At 44.4% G+C, this 20,212-nt stretch overlaps 1 protein-coding gene across 2 annotated transcripts; it reads right to left on the bottom strand.

Annotated features, from left to right (window-relative positions):
- Positions 1-18: 18 nt before the first annotated feature.
- On the bottom strand, positions 19-18,254 carry RRM2B (ribonucleotide reductase regulatory TP53 inducible subunit M2B). Of its 2 annotated transcripts, none has more exons than XM_068932894.1 (9): positions 18,131-18,254; positions 13,779-13,934; positions 11,581-11,697; positions 10,487-10,620; positions 9,254-9,348; positions 6,707-6,840; positions 3,900-4,004; positions 2,784-2,897; positions 19-2,335 (listed from the first exon to the last, which is right to left on the bottom strand). In XM_068932894.1, the coding sequence occupies exons 1-9, from the start codon at positions 18,182-18,184 to the stop codon at positions 2,183-2,185; spliced, it is 1,062 nt and encodes a 353-aa protein (XP_068788995.1). In that variant the 5' UTR covers positions 18,185-18,254; the 3' UTR covers positions 19-2,182. The 2 variants fall into 2 exon arrangements, with proteins under 2 accessions (XP_068788995.1, XP_068788994.1); XM_068932893.1 differs by lacking the exon at positions 18,131-18,254 and adding an exon at positions 14,044-14,237.
- Between the last annotated feature and the right edge of the window lie 1,958 nt (positions 18,255-20,212).

Here is a 20,212-nt window from a genome sequence, read left to right as displayed (position 1 = left end):
AGAACTAACAAACAAAGGTATATTCCTCTCCATGTTCAAGTTTTATTGAAACTATATAAATATTTTACACATATATGGGGGAATGGGGTTGTAACCACACTTTGGTATCTCATATACATTTAGAGAACCTGAGGACATTCAAATATGAAACTTTTACATATTTTGTATACTCTCATCTTAAGTCACAACACCAAAAAAAAATGGTTTTTATTACTTTTAGTGACTATAAACAGGTTCCATTTCTCCAGTAGACCTGTCTTTCCCCCACATCAACACAATATTTGCAAAAGGCGCTAGGTTGTCTCTCTGGAGCCTGCAGGTCTTCTGCAATTGCAGGACATTACTGAGTGACACCAGTTCCAGCTTTTTCTTGTACTCTTCAGGCCCCCCCCTGCCCTCCACATACTTTATAGCAAATGAGGCATGCTATTCTCTAGGAAAAAGAGCTGTCCTGTTTTTATGCTCATTAAGAAATTATGATCTTTTGCTGAGACCAAAGAAAAAGCAAGAGCTAGTTTTGCTGCTTATTTTTACCCCAGGGATAATTGTTCACTAGGAACCATGCTCACGCGACAGATCTATCTGAAGGAACTCAGATAGCCTGGGCCGTGGCTCATCTGGGCTGGCAGGGAAATAAATTTGTATCATTCCATCACTGATAATCCTAAACTGTCAGCTCATCTTAGGCCAGGCATATTGAAAGCGGCACAAGACATTTGGAACAACAAGACAGACGCTTATAAAAGCTCTTACATGAAGTGCTGGATATTATGAAAAAATGCTTGGATTTAATAAAACAGAACCCATCATCTAGTTCATATACACTTTCTTCACCTTTGAGGAAAAAAAAAAGTGAGCCTATCTAATTGCAAATAATTCACCTACAAATGAATACTATCTTTTTCATCCCAAGTATCGCTATAGCGTATTAGCCGTTTTTCAGCTGCTCTATTCTCTGTGCCTGTTATCAGGAAATTAAAAAGTTTTCAGGCACTGGAACACACCAAAAACCATACAGCAGTCATTTGCAAAATGTTGATAACCCATACTACTTTGAGATTTGTTTTTAAAAGGGTTTAATACCTTATGCTAAAAAAGCTCTCTCACGACATTTCAATGGGTCACATTAAACATGCAATTCTGAAAGTACCTCAATACGTTATGGGGTTTCCTTACAGCTCAGGTCACATGTTTGTAGTACCTCAAGAGATAATACCCGGGAATGATATGCCTTCTCACACCATCAATGCTCAGGTGAAACTGAGAAGGGGAGAATATCAAATCACCCAGTACAATGGTGAGAGCAAAGCCAATACCCAGAGCCAGCTGTTCCAGTTTCCGATGCTGGCTGCAACTCAGCCCAGCCACAGGCTTCTTAGTAAGGCACTTGTTAAGAGAAGCAGGGAAAAGCAGGCTGCACAAGCCAAACTATAGGATGTGTTTTTACTCCATTATTTACAGGCTTGCCTTTCCAAGGACCATTCAAGGTACACTGACCTATTTAATAACAGCTGTAAATCAAATATATATGATTTTTGTCTTAAAACTTCTACCAGTAGGCATCATGTTGGCAATCAGAGTGAAAACTGCTTCAGACAAAACCCAGGTTAATGGGGATATCAAACTGTATCCTTAGGCTTAATAAGACTGTACAGCTCATAGCCTATTGACATCTTTCCAAATTCACTTATTACTCTTTCTGCAGCAGGAAAAAAGGAAAGAGTATTTACTCTAGATCAAATCTATAAACATGAAAATACAAACCATGAAAATAATTTATAGCAACATATATACATAGAGTGATACCTCATCTGGTTTTCAGATCAAAATACCATAATATGAGGCAAACACATAGCTTGCTTTCTTAAAACACTAATGTAGTCTTTAAAAAAGTAGTAGTATCCGGGTCATTGTTTGAAGTCGGCAATCACAGCAGATATATCAAGGGAATCTTAAAAAGGCCATCCTTTTAAAAAGTCATATAAATTTTTAAAAAATGACCTTTTTTCTTTTTTTTGAAATGACACAGAGCAAAATGTGTTTCCTCTGCAGACAAAGATCATGAAAAGCCAGGAAAAAAAAATTCCAGTAGACTCCAATTCCAGGAGAGGAACTAGAGACAACTTCACAGCAGGAAGTGAGATGGGGAAAGGGAAACTGTCACCCTTTCTTGGTCAAGGTATCAAAAATCTGCATCCAGAGTGAAAACATTGTCCATTGTTTCTGCCATAACAGCAAAACGTTGATACTCCGAAACCCGCTTCTCAAAGAAATTTGTTTTTCCTTCCAGAGAAATATTCTCCATGAAATCAAAAGGATTTTCTGCATGAAAGATCTGGGGAAGATAGACACTGTTACAATGGTGATTCTGATAGGGCAACTTTAAAAAAAGTCAAACCCTTTCAAACTAGATCACCCCTAGCTGTAGTACGCTGCAGAATTTATGGGCATCTACCTAAGCAAATTCAGCATTGTCACTCCCCAGGAGTTTGGTCCATGGTCAAGTTCACTCATGCAAGGTGCTTATTAGCCTTCTAGGACTGCAGCGCTTGAGAACAGCATAAGTTTCCCATTACAAACGTGCACAGCAGCTGAAGGGAAACAATGGCCTAAATTGTTCTTGCTCTTTTAAATAACGAAGCACATACATTAATGCTGTGGTTTCAGCTGTCACTCACAGCTAAATGTGACCTGGTCCCAGGCACATTAAGAGAGTTCTTTGTGCTGACAGCTTTCTTGGGCTGCTCTAGGAGGCCAGCATTTCTGGCAATTTCATCTCTTACCTTTGAGAACCCAAGCTCCATAAGTAACCGGTCTGCAACAAATTCAATATATTGTTTCATCAAAGTGCAATTCATTCCAATTAGACCTACAGGTAACGCCTCTGTTAGAAATTCCTAGAAGTTAAAACACAGGTGACATTTAGAGAAATGAAATTTAAGAGTGGGAAAAGGAGAGAAGACACCTATCCCTCAAAGTAACACAATTTGTGATATTCCAGGCTCCCCAGGCAGTTGCCTGAATAAATAACTAGAATCGCTGAACTCAACAAGTGTCTCTTGTCCTGTTTCAGTAGTTGCTTGAATCTTGCTTTATTTTTACCAAGTCTTTCTGAAAAAAGCACATGAATTTTTATTAGTGACTTAAAAAAAAAAAAAATCCCAAGCTTCAGTGACAGGTTTACCTCCAAGTTCCATAGAACCTAGAGACCTTACCAGTGGGAACAGAAATAGACCCAGAAATCTCCAGTTTTCCTTGGCTTCCAGCCATTATAGAATGGCAAATCAGAGGGGATAGTGATGTATGAGGGCTGAACCCAGCCTTGCACATGTTTAGGCACTGAGGCAATACCTGTCAGTGTTACACAGCAAAGTTGAGGTATTCATCATCATGGCAGTAGTAAGATGACAATGGGAGGAAGTAAACTATGATTGTGCAAAACACTCAGCAGTGCAAAAACCTGTAGTTAAAGACTGTTAGCACTTCATGGGAAAGGATCTGACAGCAACTTCAAAAAAAGTGAGAACACAGAGCTGTACATTTGGCCAGAACAAGCCCTATGCTCTCATGGAGGATGAAGGTATGTATATACTAGTAGGGAGAGACAGGGATCCAGGAAGGATGGGGTTTAACACACTCTTCTCCTTTCTTCATTTTTGTCATTAAAGAGGAAACCTAGCTGCCAGCTTCAGCTTCTCACAGTTACTTGACAGCTGCATCAGAAAGTCTCTGCCTTTTATTCCCACAGCTAAGGAAGAGGGAAAAGATGGTAGAATGCATCAGGGATCCAGGCCTGAGCCAAGTATTAAATATGGGAAATTTCAAAGGGTTTTTCTTATCTTTTTTTGCACATAAAATTCTTGCTGTGTTGCCCATGGCCCTGACCTGGCCAGGCTTACCTGCTCAATTTCAACTGCGTTAACAATGATATCACGGACCTTCTCTTCTGATGGTCGGTTCACTAAATAGTGGAACATTAGGCAAGCAAAATCACAGTGTAGACCCTGAAATATCAGAGAACCAAATGAAAAAAAAAAACACAGTTTTTCCCACCTCTGTGCAGTGCTCTTATTTTGAGGCAGCCTCGTTTAGCCTTAAGCTTCCTAGTCTCCTGCTTCATGACAGTCCCAATGTTACTGCATGCAGCAGACCCATAAGGGCACTTATCATTTACTATCCAATTACTAACATTTGAAATCCAATACATCTATGCCAAAATAACTATCAGCATGCATTTTTCTCCAATTCATTCAGGTAAATATTTTGAGAACTGCTCTACCGTAAAGGATTTTATGCAGAACCCTGCTGGGTTCCTGCCTCCTATCAGGGAGCTTTGCAGAAAGACTCCCGCATCAGGACCCACAAATGTATCCGTCAGTTAACATAAGCTGTTTACACACTCTCAGCTTTGAAATACTTATATGGAAGTATTTGTTTTAAGTTCTTTTTACTAGCATTTCTTCCCCTGTGTCTCCTCCTAGCATTTTCAAAAAGGTCAGTTCTGATTAGAGTAACCAAATCCAAGACTAACAAAACATTTCTCCACACAATGTGCAGTTACTGTGAAAAATTTGCTACCACAACATTCATAGGTTTGTAATATTTAAGACTACAGTGCTCCAACCTAACACATCAAATACAAGCCTCTACTTTCACCTAGCTATCCTGCATGGAGCCCGATAAATTACACCCATTCTCAAGACTTCCAGAAAAGCTTCTAGCCAGCATACAACATGAGGGGACAAGCAGTCCACCAGGGTCTAAGGGTGGTTATCAGACTGCTGCTCTAAGACATACCTTGATTTCTAGCTGAGCTTGCCTGGCTGCAGCTTCCAGCCTCTGGCTTCAGCCATACCCACCTCTGCCAGACTACAGAGCACTGTGGCACCCTCTGTCTCCTCTTTACTACTATATGGTGATTAAAGCATATGAGTACCACAAGAGCATGTTCAGAGCAAAAACCAGTCAAAAGGATTCAGCAGGCTACGGGCAACGAGACAATCCAGTGTTTTCATTAACAACAGTTAAAACAAAACCAAGAAGCAAATCTTTTCCAGCAAGGCTATGAAATCTTCAAGCTTCAAGTCATAAAACAGCCCTGAAACAAAGTAAGCTGGGAAATACTCCCCCTCTAGGAACTGTGTTAACTGCCCACGGCAGGGCTTCCTGCGGTCTCCTCTGGGCAATGGCACCAGCAGGATCCAGGACGCGACTGGCTTCTCACCCACACTGGCGCACCTTGCTCACTGGTGCTCCTGGCAGCTTTGGGCCTTTAAGAACCAGAGGCTACACTGACTCAAAGAAAAGGCTGGGAACAGAGCCTGTGGCTCAGTAATATATTGAGCATTGATCATTTATCTGTTTAGGTGCATCAAAAAATAGCTCATTGTGCAGTTTTCTATTGAAGGTATTTTTTATTGCTGCTGCTTTTCTAGCAGTACTCCCTGGTTTTTTAATGCAAGTGCTTTGTGGACCATGTCTTACTCCTCATAATTAATAGCTATGCATTTGGAATCATGCCACTGGAGCTCAAAAAAAAACCAAGTCTTTTGGTGTTGGACACTGCAGAGAAGTATGGTTACATTGATGTGTAGAGGCTTTTACATCTCATTCATCTGCAAGTCATCTTTCTAACAAAGAAGTACTTCCTCACTTGAATGAATCAGCTCATAATGACTCACAGAAACAGGAGACATAAGAAAGGTCAAGGCTGAAGGATTGTTTGGTTTTATTTTCCTGTCATAACACATTCTTCAATAAATGTCTTTTATTTAAAGGCATCTTGTAAGATGCCTCCTTGCCAATCAATTTATCTAAGCCACGGAGCTTACTTCCATTATGATAAAGCTCTTTATCCTTTTAGATCAATTATGGTAAGTTCAGCCATCACATTTATACTGCAAATAAAACTGGTCTTTCAGCTTTTTCAGTGCTGGCAGTGCCATAAATTGTGTCGTGCCTTATAGACATGCCCCAGCCATAAGGAAGGACTGCCAGTTGGCAGACAGCAGTCCAGGAAGCAGTGAAAAGAAAGGGTGTTTGTTAGCACGAGGCCTGTTACATTCAGCGTACTGGCACGTAGCCCCTCTGACACATCACATCTTAAGCTAAAAAGCTCTCCCCTCTAATGCAGACCTGTAGCAGCTTCATCCATGAGATCCAGTGCAGTAACGTCAGCACACGGAGAGGAACAAGATCTGCCGCTTCTGCAGTAACGCGCCTGCAGCTGGCCAAGCAATGCAGAAGGCTATCTGCAAGCCCTGGGACCCACAACTGGAGGGAGAAAGGGAGTGGGACAAAGAGGCTGCTTGAGCCTGACCAAAGTAGTTAAGCCAGAGGCAGGCTCAGAGTCACAAGCAAGCCAGGTCCTTGCCAAGCAAGCCTACACTGCAGTCAGAGGCTGTGCAATTCCAAACCATCTCCTTGCCCTTTGGCACTGCAAATGTTATGAGGGCTCTGTCCTACCTAGGAACATGCCCCTAGGCGCTGCTGGATTTTCTTTTCGCTGCTTCCTGCCCCACCACTGCTTCTGCAGCCACTCACCTGCTTTGTCCCTCTTCTGCCCTGCGCCAGCTTCCCTCCCACCCTGCCCACCAACAGAGGTGGGCTGTTCTGGCAGGACTGTGGGATCTTTATGAAAAAAATTCCACCCTTCTACTGGAAACTCGCTCCCTCCCCAGACAATATGTAGGACATGACAAATTACCTCATCTCTGCTAATAAGTTCATTGGAGAAAGTCAGTCCAGGCATCAGGCCTCTCTTCTTCAGCCAAAATATAGCAGCAAAGGAACCCGAAAAGAAGATCCCTTCAACTGCAGCAAAGGCAACCACCCTCTCACCTGTTTAATGTAACACACTTGCAGTTAGGCACAAAACAGTACACTGCTCGTTACCAAGACTAATCATTTGCATCAGACAGACCAATACTGGAGGAGAGGTAACCCCACTGTGGCACCAGGTGCCTTATCTGACCACATCTTTCAGCACATCCCGAAGCACACAGGGCCTACAGGTGCAACAGCACTTAACCACACACAGACACACACACACACACAGCAGCACAGAAGAACCAGGACACCCACTGAAAACTGCCACAAAAGGTCAGAAGGGAAACATAATGGTCCAAACTAGCTAAGACACTTGTACCCCTACATCTTCCTCCTAAAAGGCAGGAAAATGGCTGTGTAATTAACATACAGAACAGAGAAGCTCACTTCCTGTAAAACAGACAAAACACCTTAACTTCTGCTCCTCAGGAACCTTCATTACAGGCATTTTCTTATAAGGAGTGAAAGAATACAGAACATAATTCACCAAGATACAACAAATTGTTATTTGTGCTGTTATCTCACCTCTCATCCAAGGAAATCATAGCATTATTGGTCCCAGTCTCCCCTAAAGTTTTTTCCTGTTCTCCTACAGGAAAGTATTTCTTTAGATTACAGGATCATCTGACTGCTTGGTGAAGATACGTCATTCCACATATTTTATTTTAAACAACTACACAAGATCCCTAGGTATATTCCAAAGTGAATGGCTTTTGTACTAAGTGCCAGTGCCTCTTCCTCATGAGATTTGCACAGATTTTTCTGTTTGTTTTAAAATATATAAATAAATAAACATCCCCCAAAAAATCAGATGTCCCACTTTAACGAGATGCAAACGCCATCTGCTGGCTCATCTGAAGAAAACTCAAGTTAGGAGAAAAGCATGCAGAGCCATGGTAACTTCTGTTGATACTTTTAAGTTTATAAGGAAAGAATTTATCTTCAAACACTAAAAATCTCCTAGGTTACATTTAGAGATGAGAAGAGGGAGATTGCTCATACAACAGATGATGAATGAAATGCAATCTTGACTACCAGTATGTTTTTTGCTACATTCCACCTGACTAGCTATCATATAAATGAGTCGTGCTGAAGCAAAATCTCCCATCAGCAGCACCAATCCAAGTGCAATTTGGGATCTCTGTGCATGCTGAGAGTCCACAGAACAAGTACATGAACTGAACCCTCAGCATAAGAAATCAGCCAAACCTAGAGAAATGCTGCCGCAGGTCAGGTACCCTCTCTGGAAGGAAACACCAAGCAAGCCAGCCACTCCCTGTTGATCTCATATTCCATAAATGTAAAACCTGGGTCCAAGAACATCTTAAATTTGGGAAACTTTCCCAATAAGGTGGAAAAACAGAAGAGCAGAAATGTACTTTGAAAGAAAAAAAATCCAAAACGTTTGGATAGGACGCAGGATGTTTGGAGAAACAAAAGACATTGCTCGTTAACTTAAGAAACCTTCTGATTCCTCGTGCACCTCGTGCTGATGTGAGCTCAGTGGAGGAGATGAAAAGGAGACTTTGCACAGGGCAGGAAAAGCCAAACTGGAGAGAAGGCTCCAGGACAGGACAATCTATGACTACAAAGGGAAGCCCATTCAAACAAGTGCTGTGTACAACAGATGCTGAGGGAGAGCAATACCCAGATGTATTTTGTTAGTCTGTCTGAATCTCTCCATCTCCTATCCAGTCCCTAAGCACACAGGGTGTTTGGTTTAGGAAATCCACCAGAGTCTGCCCATTATTCGTTTCAACTACAACATATCTTTCAGAGTCAGCATCGTAAGCTGGACGCAGAACGCTAGAAAGGACGTCCTGTATCAGGCTGTCAGAAGCTGAAACAGCGTGGCAGCTCTGAGATGAGAGAGGATATTGGAAACATGGTCCCACGAGCAAGCCAGTAACACCAGAAGCAGATCATTCTTGGATTTTGCCCAGACTCAATCATGCTGTTGCAAAAAAGGCTAATGTCACACAGGGGTTTGTCTATGAGAACGTGGAGTAAGTCTTCCATTTTAGGCTGGACTTGTCAGACTTCAGCCATCCAGTTTTGAATAATAGAGTACAAGACAGGAACCAACTGGAAGAGAGAATCAGAAGTCTAAGAAACAAGATCTACAAGCAAAGATTGAAAGAGCTAGGGTTGCTTGGTATGAAGAAAAAAAGATAGACAGAGGAACCCACAAGCACTTCAAGCTGTGATTCCTGTGGGCATCCCCACTACTGTGTTGCTTTATCTGAAGATTAAAACATATATGCTCACCAGAAGCTATTTCTAGTCCTTTAATTAAACCAGGAGACCCACAAAGCCACTGCATCACCTCTGGAAAATTTTGTTTCACATTCCAGGACTGCAGCTCACTCCCAGAGGTTTAGTTTGTGGCATGTGCAACAGAAACAACTTTTAAGAGGCTACACACCAAAAGTAGATTCTCTGTCTTCAATCCACTTCAGAGCCCAATCTGCCTTCTTCTTGACACAAGGCATTGTTTCAATAGCATTAAATAAAAAATCCCTATAAAAGGAAACAAATAAAACATCAGAGTAATCACACAAAAGTGATTTACCTGTTCTGGATGTCTCTACAGGCTCCAACAGGCAGTGGAACCCACCATGCTAGGCTCTGAACTAAATCAGAGACAGTCGTTACCCTAAAGACCGTGTGATCTCTGATAACAGGGCACAGACAGAAGCACATGGGCAGAAAGGGGAAGGGATCTACCCAAGGTCTCAGAGAAGGTGAGCTGCAGAGACAGGAAGCAAACACGGGCCTCCTACCTATCGAAGAAGTGCCCGTCCATCCACCAGGCCATGCTGCCTCTCATACTCCAAGCCAGCTGGTTGCTAGTCCCTGCTCAAGAAGCTAAACCTCACCTTTCCCAGTTCCATGAAAACGTCCATCTTTCCTTTTTCCACAAAAAGAACTGGACACAGCTCCCACAAGCGCAGTCTCTGTTCCCATGCTAAATAGCTGAAAGAAAACCTTGCAGCTTTCCCAATAGCCTTGTGCCTTGAGGATGGAGGACAACACTTCACCCCACAGGATGCCACTCTAGGAAACTGGGCTCTGCCTGCCCATTGCCATAGCACAGTCTCTGAGGGGAAGTGCTTCTTTTCAAAGGTATTATCATTTGGACTAGGCAGATCTCCAGGTGACAAAGGTGATGGGTCTCTCCAAAAAACTCAGTACTTTAAAATTAATAGCTCAAGTTGTATGGAAAAGCACCAACCATTAAAAAAAAAAAGGAAGTAATACATTGGTTAGCATATATTACCAACCCCAGTTGGGTAAAGAGCACTAAATTCATAGAGGCAGATCCTTTGCTGATGTGAGAACAGGCACCTCAGGAGCACAGTAACCAGAGGGGACTTGTCTAATCTTTAACAACAGTTCACACAGTCTGCATTTCTTACAATCAAAACCCTATACAAATATTAACTAACCTTCTCAACACTTTCATGGACTTTCGTTGGTCAGTAATACTTCTCTCCGTTTTGGGGGTCAGGGAGGCAGACCTAGAAAGCTTTAACCAACCGTCTCCAACTCCAACACTACGTCAATGTGAAACAGAAGGACGCAGCTGCTGCCCAGCCACTGTGCCCCTGGACTGGACAACATTTCCCACGGGTCTGTAGCACATTCAGATAATTACCTTTTCTCAGGATCTTTGATGTAAGTGTCTATAAGCAAGCTGTACATCTCTGAGTGAACATTCTCAATAAGGATCTGAAAGCCATAGAAACAACGAGCTTCTGGGATCTGCACCTCCTGACTAAAACGCGCCACCTACCAACAAAAAAAAGAAGCATACCAATGAGTACAGTAATACTGGCACTCTCGAGCCTAATAGGAGATATGATTGATCTTTACCACGGAGAAAGGATGGGGACATTTCAGCCCTATTTTATGAACAGCTATGTCACAAAGCCAGGTGTGGTGCAGAAGAAATTAAAGAAAGCAAGATGAAGTACATCTGCTATGCATACTGCATAGAAAAGTGCAGTGAAGCATGACAGCACACACACACACAGGAGGGGAACAGCAAAATATCGCAACAATAAAAACTTCACATCGAACAAAGCCTCAGACTTTTTGTTCATTATTGAAAAAAATAAACCATATGACAATGACATGTTCATAGTATGTGTGTATATATTTCATGACATATTCTACGTGTTCAAGATGCTGAAGATCTAAAATGAGTATTTCCACTCAGATACCAGAGGTAATCCGGGGATGAGACATACTGCATTCCAGAATTGATTTCAACAGAAAGAGGAGATTTCCCCAGCACTTCAGTAGCACCCATTTATAGCCCAGAAAGATTCCAGGATGCCATTTAGTGAGGGCAAAAGAGGTTTTACCAAAACAAAAAAGCTGAGGAGGGCATAGCTCAATTCTCCTCCTGCTTCTGCTGTAGCACAATTACATGAAGGAGCATGGAGTTTAATTAATTCATTGAGAAATGCAGATCAACACTGTCAGTCAGAAGGCTGGACTTAAAAAACTGTGTCCAAGAATGACATAATTTGGAGTCCTGCTGACCAGAGTTGACCTAATTTAATTCAGACACTCATCCTAGCAGAATAAGCTGCTTATTTCCCTTGGCAAAGGTGAGATGATGGTGAGAAGAAAGTTTACACATTCAATAACAAAATTATGGCACTGATATGAGATCACCAAAGTGAAAAGACGCTTGCTAATAAAAATGAGTAAGCATTTAGGCTCTCTGTAAAGCTTTCTCACCAGGTTTTCATTTACAATTCCATCACTGGCTGCAAAAAAGGCCAGAACATGAGAGATAAAGTATTTTTCATCTGCTTTTAGCTTGTTCCAGTGCGGCAGGTCCTTTGACAAGTCAACCTAATGAAAAGAAGAAGAAAAACATTACTACCCTTCTGTGTTTGTAATTTTGCAAGAACAAAAGCAGCATAGTCAAACCACTGAGGCAGGATTTTGGAGTCTGCTGTCAAATCTTTACTTATAAAGAATTTTAATACATGTAAAATGTACACCAGATACTGCAGTATCTCTGTTTCTGTAACTGTAACTTCATGTGACTGTTTTGCAGCTTACTTCCCCACAAACAAGTGTGAATCTTCTGAAACACATAGCAAACGTAAAACCTTTCAGGGTTCCAATCCTAGAAGGCCTAAAACTTCAGCAACAATATTTCTACTGAAAAAGGGATTAATTTACTTTTACATAGCAGCTTTCCACATTTTGGGAAATGATTTGGAATAAAAAAAAAAAAACAGTATTAATTTTTGAATTATAAATAAATCAGATTATGAAAAATATCAGTATCTCATTGGCATGAGTATGAACATGCATCAATACGCAGAGCTCAATCCGAGATGCTTTAATATTCTACTTGCAAAGAACGTTGATATTGCAAGAAACCTACAGCCAGGTGTGCCAGAAGATGCACTGAGGGCATTTCTGCCTTTGACAGGTGTTCACCCTCCATCCCTCCCAAGAACAGCCCTGGGCAAATGCTGTGTAACTGCTCTCCTCTAGAAGACTGAACTGTAGCCACGGTAGAAAAACCACAACTTCCTTAGCATAGGCCTTTTTTGTTTGTTTATTTGTTTGTTTTGAGGGAGTTTTGAACCACAGCAGCAGTTAAGTAGGGCCAGATGTGAAAACTATCAACGGACCTAAAAATGTTTTTATATATGTAGATATAACATACATGTGTTTACATATATAAGTATCTATAATGCATATATATGTAAATATATAGGTATAAAAATTTATAGGTCTGTCTGTAGTTTTCAGAAATACTATATATATTCATATGTATACAGCAGGTACACATGCGTGTGTATATACATATAGATACACACACATATTATATATACATACACATTTAATATTATATATATACATACACACATATACACACACACTCCCTATTAACTTTTCAGTTCAGCTGGGAATAGGCCGACACATGGTAGGGCAGTATGAGAAGGAACCACTAATACAGTAAAAGAGCAATGCTATCAGACAGGAGTTTAAATGCTTCTTACAGCTTAAATCAACTTCTAGTGACACAGGACAAGTTTCCCTGGCAGGGAATGGCATAACACTTCTACAGACAAACTCATTTCATCCCATTATAATTTCTGGCCTATTTAGAGTCGGTCGGTGATTTCAGTTTATCCCTCAGCAATTGGAGGTCACTGCTCACAGAAGACCAAAGACCACCGAAGCTCTGAGCTGAACACCCCACTCACCTGCAGGGGATCGCTCTAGCTCAGCACGGCGTTGCGAAGTCTCCGTGCAGCTAGCTAAGACAGCACTACTCGGGTCTGCCTAACCAGTGACCTCAGGGAAAACAAAGTGTCTTAACTTACAGTTTGCTTTATAATACAGGGATAGCATCTAACCAGGGTGCTCTGGAGTAAATTAGAGGCTTTTTTTTTTGCAGTGTCCCCAGTTATCATCACCTTTCTGGAAAATAAGTACCTAATTATGAGCATTCTCATAAAATTGCTCAGAATATTTTATATAGGCAAGGAGGTAGCTGCACTCTGAGAATCAGAACACTGAAGTTCAGAAACCATAGCACAATGTGTGTGTGTGGGGAGAAGGGGGTGTACACTCACACACACTCGCATATATATACACACATACACTCACACATACAGATCCTCAAATTTGATTTAGACTCATTCTATAGTCAGAAAAGAGGTTCCCTTGAATGCAATTCCACCTCAACCTAAACTGGACACCAAAAACACGTCAGCTGATTTGCCCTGTGGAAGTGTCTTTCTTTCCACTGACTATGAAGAAAGCCTTCCTCAGCTGCAGACACCTGATGTTCAATAAAATTAATTCCACCCAAGGTTACAAAACACAAACCAGCAGCAAAGCCAGGAATGAAATGCCAGGATCCCTGTCCAAGAGCCTTGCACCACCCCACGGGCCCCAGAGCTCACCTCTTCTGCTGTCCAAAAGGAAGCTTGAGCCTGTTTATACATTTTCCATATGTCTGGGTACTGGATGGGGAAGATGACAAATCGATGGGGATTTTTCCTGAGAAGGGGCTCTTCATTAGGTTTCAAACCATTTTCAAGGGCACCCGAAGAGGAGTTCTGCAGATAGAGCACAGTTGTGGTTAAGGGCACAGTTACTGCCTTCCTTCGGCTTCCCTGTATCATGACGGCAGGGCCTAAAAGCCATCCTCATCATGGAGACACTCACCTGCCCCCCGCAGGGGGTGACATTACCCTCTCCCAGGGTACTTGCCCTTTGGCCCTCCATATGCCCTCTCTGCGGCCAGGAACACTGCCTTTCTGCCTGGCACTATCTAGCACAATTTAAACATACTGTCCTCCTGCCAGGTGCCAGGAAGTGTTTGATACTTCGGTGCAAAAGAGAAAGTCTTTCTGCGGTAGGAGGAGGAAATCACAATTGCACTCAGAGCCCAGGGAGCAGAGAGCAAACACCGCGGTAGTGTATACTGCGGGAACACGTGCAAGGTCACCTACCACTAGCTGCCAACCATATCTATCCAGAGTTCACTTCCAAGGCTGTCTCAAATTAATTCAGCTGTTACTTCAAAGTTCTTAGGCCCACATGGACTCTCCTAAAAAAATTGTCATTTGGATCACAGTGATCAGTCCTGTCTTACACAAAACAGCTCTATCTCATAGCAATTCTCTTTCCCTTAAGGTTCACATAGACAATACAGTGATTTACTATGCCCTACAGCATCCCACAGGATGCAAGGCAGAGCACAGCCCACACGCTTGGTACTGTTCTGAAGTCCGTCCGGTTGCAGTCCTCCTTCCTCAAAACGCTGCCCCAAAGTAAGGTGTTTCTCCTTTCAAAAGCAGGTAGCACGAAGCCCCCACGCCTGGAGCTACGCATCCCCAGGAGGAAGTACATCGCACCGGCACGCACGCAGGCTCCCCATCAACTCCAGGGCAGAACGCTCCTTCAGAGACCTACGAGCCCAGCAGAACCAGAGGAAGATTGACACGTAGGAGATATGCCAGGGAACAGCAGCAAGAGCAGGGCCATCGGCTCCTGTGATCAGTGCCTAACACCATCCATGTGACACGTACCACCAAACACCTACTGAAGACAGATGTGGTGACAAGCTGTCAGGACGGTATGCTGCAACCTCTCCAAAAAGTGCCGTTGACCTCACAGTTATCATCAAAAGCTTAATCAGCAGGACACCTTGAGATCTGAGATCCTACTGACACAGCTGTAGAGGATAACTTACAATAAACATTATACAATGTATTATAATATAGCAGGGAAGGGGAGCAAAAGGTGTTCAAACACCACTGCTTCCACCACCTTAGGTACTGGCAAGGTCCTATCTCTACCCAGTCCTCTTGCAACTTTTCACACGCTAAAAGGTAAACCTTTAGTTCAGTTTGGAAAGTACCCCAAAGTAAAATAATTCTATCACTTATTGGTGCTGCCCACATTTAAAGATATATATATATATATATATATATATGTATATATATATATATGTACGTATTGCATGACAGGCATATTTACCATAGATTCCTACCGAAAATGCAGCAAAAACCATATCATGGTTTACAGTTTTACCAGTTTATTATATTTTAGGTTATTACTCAACTACATGAGACAATTCTTCCAACATCACCCTGCAGGGGCGCTGCTGAACAGGGGAGAGTTTCAAGCATCCTAGGGGACTGCATTCTGCCTCAGCGCTTATGCCCCCAGGGCCTGCCACACAGCTAGTCCTTCCATCTACTTCTGCATCAGCTGTCATCCCTGTGAAAGGCAACACTGTAAGGCTTCCTTATTAGTCCACTGTTTTCCTGAGCAAAATCCTTCAATATTGCATGGGGACTACCCCCAAGTATTAATTTTAGCCTAAGAGGATGCACTAGCAGTTACTAAAGCTACCTGAGCCATTCAAAAACCAGTATGCTGGATCCATAACATACAGAGATAATTTGGAAAACACTTTTAGCATGTGGAAGTACAGCAGAGCACAGAAAGAGCAAATAGCAATTCCAGTAAGGCAGGAAAAGTGAAGACTAACACTGAAGCAAAAAGTATTTGTGATTTTCCTTATGGCCTTTAGCTGCCACTGTGCCACAGGCCACAGACAGAGGGGCCAACACCCACCAGAAACACTGTCAATGCACAGTAAAGACAGAAAAGTAGCAAAAGATGAAAAGGTCCATGAAGCAGTGTACGCACCCTAACAGGAGGTCTTGATGGCTGGGAAGCAGAAGGATGGCTTCCAGGAGCAGACTCAAAGGGATCTTGTGACCCTGAGAAGGGCCACAATGCAGAACAATAAAGTGGTGTGGATTTAAAAGAATAAATAAATAGATAAATAAAACTAAAAACAAAGGAAGAGTCAAACCCTACAGAATACATCATACTGGAATGTGCCTCTCAACCCACCTCCCATATCATATAATCCCTGTTGGAGACAGAGGAGAGTTTTGCATGCCTGCAAACTCCAAAAAGGAGCAGGCATGTGCTGCTTGGCTCCAGAGCAGGTATTGCCTCTCCTAGTTTTGGGTACTATCCCTCTTAGCAAAGTTTCATCTCAGTAATACTTATTACCTAGTCTGTTTGTTAATCAGTACACTTCTTGGTACAACTCATCTGAAACCTCATGGAAGAAAATCCTCCTTTAGTTTCAGTTTCTGATACACGTCATGTTCTGACCACTGCTGGAGTTTCAGAGCAGTTGGCAGCCCTCACTGTAGGAGCACAACGCACTCCTGGTCCTACCTTCCTGGCTGGGGGCATTAGCAGAGATGGTCTCCCCAGTTTGCCTCCACATTCAGAAAGCCTATCTGCTTCCTGCTTCCATCCAGCATCCTGGGTGGGTTTGTCCTTCACCTCACAACGGTGCATAAAACAGAGCAAACATTCATCACAATACCAAAGAGTACCCAATCTCACAACGAGACTACGCTATTTTCCATTCAGTCAGCATGAGCCAAACACACATCTCCCAGCTATTCTGCAACTATTGGAGATAAACTTCTCTGCTGACGTCAATAAAACACCAATGCACGTACTAAGACCAACTGGTAGTACTAAAGTTGCTTCCAAGAATTTTAAATTCAGCAAACTAGGAAATAGTAAACATATGCATGTATACAACCATGACCCCACAGCAAAAGCTGTCAGGATGCATCCACAAGTACTTCAGCTACAGGTGTTAGTTATAGCTAAGGAAAGAGGAAAAGAGTAGTGCTGGCAAGGTTGGCCAGGTCCACCAGGGCCACAAAGACAGGCCTGTCTGGTAACGCTAAGGCCTTCCATTTATCACAGCTCCTATGGATGGGGAGGAAGAAAAGCTGACTTGCCTAAATTGAAGCTTCTTCCATCCGGCCCTGCAAATTCCCAGCTCACTCTGGGAAGCAAGGACTCGGGCAAGCCCAGGTGAACCTCAGCGAGACGACTCCCAGCAGAACATGGCGATGACATGATGACAGATAAAAAATGGACTCCAAAATCACTCTACATAAAGCAAGCTACAGGCGATTTTCAAGCTCCTATGTCCCTACAAGACGACAGGCAGCCCAGTTTTCTGCTCCCGGAGCAATGGCTGTGGATCTGAACAGATCCCAGTGCCTCCGGCCACCGACCTGCTGCACGATATCTCTGCACCTGACCTGTCGTGCGATACCTATTTAGGCAGTAAACTCTTCAGAGCTGGGGACGGCTTTTAATCAGTATTTGTACCACTGCAGAATAGCAGACCAACTTGCTTCGAAGCTCCTGGGCCCTGCTAAACTAACAGCAGATTGTGACCTCCTTGTATCTGAACGGGAAAGCAGGTGCCAACGCAGCTAGGCTCCAAATCCTGGATCACTGTCGTTATTTAGTATGCTTATTTTTTTTAGTACTCTCTGCAGTCGCGAAACGACAACTATCGCAACCCTCCCAAGCCACAGCGCTTGCCTCTCCCGTTTTTATCTCCTCTAAGCGCTCAACCACGTTTAAGTTTAGGAAGGGGGGGGGGAAGCGCTCTCCGAAGCACGAGGAAAGGCGACGCTGACCTGAGGCGCGCCGGCAGCCCCCGGGCAGTCGGCCCCCCGCGCCCGGCACCGCTCGGAGGCGGTGGCCCCCAAGGCCACCCCCAGCTGGCAGGTGGCCCCAGCTTTCAGACAGCCGGGCCAGGGCCTAGGGCCGAGGAGGGAAGCGGCAGGGCCCAGCCAGCCCAGGCCCCGGCCCCGGCCCCGGCCCCGGCCCCGGCCCGGGCAGGTCCCCCGGCTCCGCCCAAGGCCCCCACGGCCGCCCAGGGCCCCGCGGCGGCCGCCCTTACCCGCTCGGGCCCGGCCGCCTCCGGCAGCGCCGCGCGGCCCCGGCGCTCGCCCATGGCCCCGGCGACTGGGCCGCGGCGGCGGTTGAAGGGGGAACGGCCGCCGCCGCCGCTCCGCCTCCTCCGCCGCGGCGCCTCCAGCTGCGCCGGCAGCGCCGCAGCAGCGCGCCCCGCTTCCTTGCCGCCGTGAAGGCGAGGAGCGGGCGCTGCGCCTGGATAATCGTTTAAAAGGGGTGAAGCACCGCGGCCAGGCGTGGCCGTTAGCGCTGCCGCGGGCGCTGCCTTCCAGCAGCGGCGGGCGCCCGGGCAGCCATCACGGCTCGGGGGGGCTTGGGAGGAGCACGGTCATCTCGCGGGCCGCGCCGGGACAAGAGAGAGCAGGTGCTGCACAAGTGCGTGTCCCTTAGCAAGGGGGGGTGGGGGGGCGACAGGGACACCCGAATACATTCACAGAGATACACCATTTCAGACCCGCGTAGAAAAATCCGTAGCAATGCAGCGTGCACGACGCCCTCAGCGCGGTTTAGGGGAGCAGGCCCTGGCCGCGGTTCAGCCGGGCCCAGCGCAGAGCCGGGGCAGTTTGCTGCGGGCTCGCTCCGGGCTGCTGCTGCCTGCGCCTTCGCCCTGGTTACGGCTACGGACAGAATAACGAACGAGATAGTTGGCACGAACTGCAGTTCTTTTTCTTTTAAATAATTTTAAAAAAAGAGAAAAAAAAATTTTAGACTAGCCTAAGAGATGACAATGAAGACAAACTTGGGAGATTTGATCGTTTTGTTAAATTTACTAAAGAACACGTACAGCTTTGAACATAATATTGATAGCTGTCACAGATACAGGAGCTGAAGGTGGCCATAGTCACTCTAAAAGTGTATGAGAAAAAACAGTCTATGTACAGAAAAAAAAAAGCCTACAGGTTTTTCAAACCAGCCCTGGCTACTAGAGACACGAGAACGGCTTCCAGCTAATGGCTCTCATGCTGAGACATCTGTCATCAGTAAGACGTCCTTGCCTCTTTCCCTGGATTTGCCTGCACTGTCCTTTGAGCACAAGCAACGCTAATGACAGTACTATTAAAATTTGTTTTCACCACTCTCCAAAGGCGGTGAGAACAGGCCAGCGGACAGGGGAAGGGGGGGGGAAGATGGGGGGGGAAGAGGGGGGGGGAAGAGGGGGGGGGAAGATTTGGTGCCTGGTGTCCCACAGGGGAGGGGAGGCCGCAGACCCACAGGTGAGCCCTGCCCGCTGCCGCTCCATCCATGCGCTCCCAAATCCAAGCTGCAGCTGACCCACAACCGCAGAAAGGTACGCGCCAGTGATTCTCATACTGTTTTCCAGAAATTTAGCTTTTGTTTTGTTTGTTCTCAAGCATTAAGGATTTTCAGGTTTTGGTTTTTTTTTTGTTTGTTTGTTTTTTAAAGACTTCTCAGGAGTTTCAAAGCTGCCACAGAATTACTGAAATCTCCCCTCTCCAGTATGAGGTTTTTAAGCATGGGAACTGGGAGGTGGACCAGGTACTCAACTCATCTGGACCTGATCTGCACCCCTGGGGCTTTTTAGGCATCTTGCTGAGAGGAGTTCAAGTCTCACCAGGGACAAGGGCTTAGGAAAGTTCAGTGGCGAGATCCGTGCAGGGCAGCTGACTGGTCCAAAGCACGAAGAGAGCTTCATTTTTCTTACATCGAGTTTTCTGATGAGAGCAAACACACATGCCTAAGCATCACATTACTAAGCAGTGTACCAGAAACACATTAACAGTAAGAAAATGAGAAAACATGGTTTCATACAGCTAAAAGTATCTGCCATTATATGACTACTACTCTTTTTTGGTCAGCCTTTAATATGTATTACCCAAGGATATGCACACAAAATTCCTTAATATTCCAACTCACCACAGCTCCATACTTTAGAGCACTGAAGACTAACGGTTTCAATTCTGGTCCAGGGCATATGATTAGAGGAGCACTGCTACAGAGCAAACCCAATGGACCCATTAGCACTGACAGATTACTCTGGTGCATACAAGCTTGAGTGTGCTGATGGCCCAGTAGCTCATACATCAATCACCCCCTTAAAAATAAAACC

This window comes from Struthio camelus, chromosome 2 (assembly GCF_040807025.1).
Source record: "Struthio camelus isolate bStrCam1 chromosome 2, bStrCam1.hap1, whole genome shotgun sequence".
Taxonomy (NCBI): domain Eukaryota; kingdom Metazoa; phylum Chordata; class Aves; order Struthioniformes; family Struthionidae; genus Struthio; species Struthio camelus.
This window is presented reverse-complemented; position numbering and strand designations above follow the sequence as displayed.

What these genes read in the sequence shown, in the direction of transcription:
- RRM2B (XM_068932893.1), bottom strand. Translation starts at nt 14,103, where the DNA reads ATGGAGGGCCAAAGGGCAAGTACCCTGGGAGAGGGTAATGTCACCCCC. An exon ending in AGACAGAGAATCTACTTTTG is followed by an intron (nt 6,841 to 9,253) that starts GTGTGTAGCCTC and finishes TACATTAAACAG; the next exon opens with GTGAGAGGGTGGTTGCCTTT. An exon ending in ACGCAGTTGAAATTGAGCAG is followed by an intron (nt 2,898 to 3,899) that starts GTAAGCCTGGCC and finishes TTTAACTTCTAG; the next exon opens with GAATTTCTAACAGAGGCGTT.